The following is a 1,756-nucleotide window of genomic DNA, read 5'->3' on the forward strand; positions in this document are numbered from 1 at the left end:
CAAAAGCTGTGGCAAAGGTGGGCAACAGAAAGGTTTTCTCTGCATTTCTTTCGGTGGTGGCATTGAGCCCAGAGCTGCAGGCACTGTATGTCCCAGGTGTCAGTGCAGGTGTCACACCAAGGAAACATATGAAAGTGCCAAGGCACCGCTCAGACCAAGCTTCAGACTCCAGTCTTCTCTCACAGGGGATCAGCCCATTAAGGAATCCCAAGGGCAGTTTGCAGACAGATGATTTAACTACACAGTCCACAGGGGATGCAACAGGCAGACCACAGTGAAAGAGCTTTCTGAACCAAGAACAAATCTGGCTCATCCTCAAAGTTTTGGCAGCCCATTTAACAGATTGTAGTTGGGTTATGTAAAAAAGATCACTCTTCGTTTAAGTAGCTAAATTCAAATAACAAAAAAAAAAAACACCCCAATGCATTGTTTTCAGTGGATGTGAAACAAAGGTTTCAGCAAACCACATCTTACTCATTTCATGTCAAGTGCAAACATTTCCTTTGACAGAAAATGAATAATTTCACTCCACATATTCCCAGCTGAGCATTTCTTAACCCTCCTTAGACCCAGTCTTCTGTTTTCTCCCACAGAGGCTGTGTCCGATTCTCCCTTCAAGATCTCTCACCCCTCCTGGTGAGCAGAAATGGGGGACTGGAGTTTCCTGGGAGAGTTCCTCGAGGAGGTTCACAAACACTCCACAGTCGTAGGGAAGGTCTGGTTGACTGTGCTCTTCATCTTCCGGATGCTGGTGCTGGGCACAGCAGCAGAGTCCTCCTGGGGGGATGAGCAGTCTGACTTCATGTGCGACACTCAGCAGCCTGGCTGCGAGAACGTCTGCTACGACAAGGCTTTCCCCATCTCCCACGTCCGGTTTTGGGTCCTCCAGATCATCTTTGTCTCCACCCCATCTCTGGTGTACATGGGCCACGCGATGCACACAGTGCGCATGGAGGAGAAGAGGAAGATGAAGGAGGCAGAAATAGAGGCCCGTGAGATGAAGAACAACGGTGACACATACTACCAGCAGAAGTCCGCTGTGGTGGAGAAAGCCGAACTGTCTTGCTGGGATGAATCAGGAGGCAAAATCATACTCAGGGGCAGTTTGCTGAACACCTACGTCTACAGCATTTTGATTCGCACAGCCATGGAAGTGGCCTTCATTGTGGGACAGTACATCTTGTACGGCATCTTCCTGGAGACCCTGTATATCTGCCAGCGGGCACCTTGCCCCCACCCCGTCAACTGCTACGTTTCCCGCCCCACAGAGAAGAATGTGTTCATTGTCTTTATGCTGGCGGTGGCAGTGCTCTCCCTATTCCTCAGTCTGGCTGAGCTGTACCACTTGGGCTGGAAGAAAGCCAAAGAAAGGTGCTCCCGATCCTACAGGCCCAGCCCCAGCACAGCCCCTGGCAGACTGGAGTCTGCCCCGCAAGCAGAGAGGGCCCAGATGTACACTCCTCCACCGGATTTTAACCAATGCTTGTCGAGTCCCAACGGGAAGTTCATCAGCCCCTTCAACAACAAGATGGCCTCCCAGCAGAACACCGCCAACTTTGCCACCGAGAGGGTCCATGGCCAAGATGATGCTGCTGGTGAAGGACCCTTCATTAAGTCCAGCTACTCAGAGAGCCCAGAAGTGGCCAATGAGAGCACAGCACCCGCCTTCCCTGAGAACTACTTCAATGAGAAACGCCGGTTCAGCAAGACCAGCCGTGCCAGCAGCAAGGCAAGGTCGGATGACTTGTCTGTGTGA

The 1,756-nt window shown here is 51.5% G+C and overlaps 1 protein-coding gene across 1 annotated transcript; it reads left to right on the plus strand.

Annotated features, from left to right (window-relative positions):
- Nucleotides 1-646: 646 nt before the first annotated feature.
- GJA5 (gap junction protein alpha 5) lies at nucleotides 647-1,756 on the plus strand (the record flags this gene model as incomplete). Its single annotated transcript, XM_080612759.1, has 1 exon — nucleotides 647-1,756. The coding sequence occupies one exon, from the start codon at nucleotides 647-649 to the stop codon at nucleotides 1,754-1,756; it is 1,110 nt and encodes a 369-aa protein (XP_080468885.1).

The sequence above is a fragment of the Psittacula echo genome (assembly GCF_963264785.1).
Source record: "Psittacula echo genome assembly, chromosome: 3".
Taxonomy (NCBI): Eukaryota; Metazoa; Chordata; class Aves; order Psittaciformes; family Psittacidae; genus Psittacula; species Psittacula echo.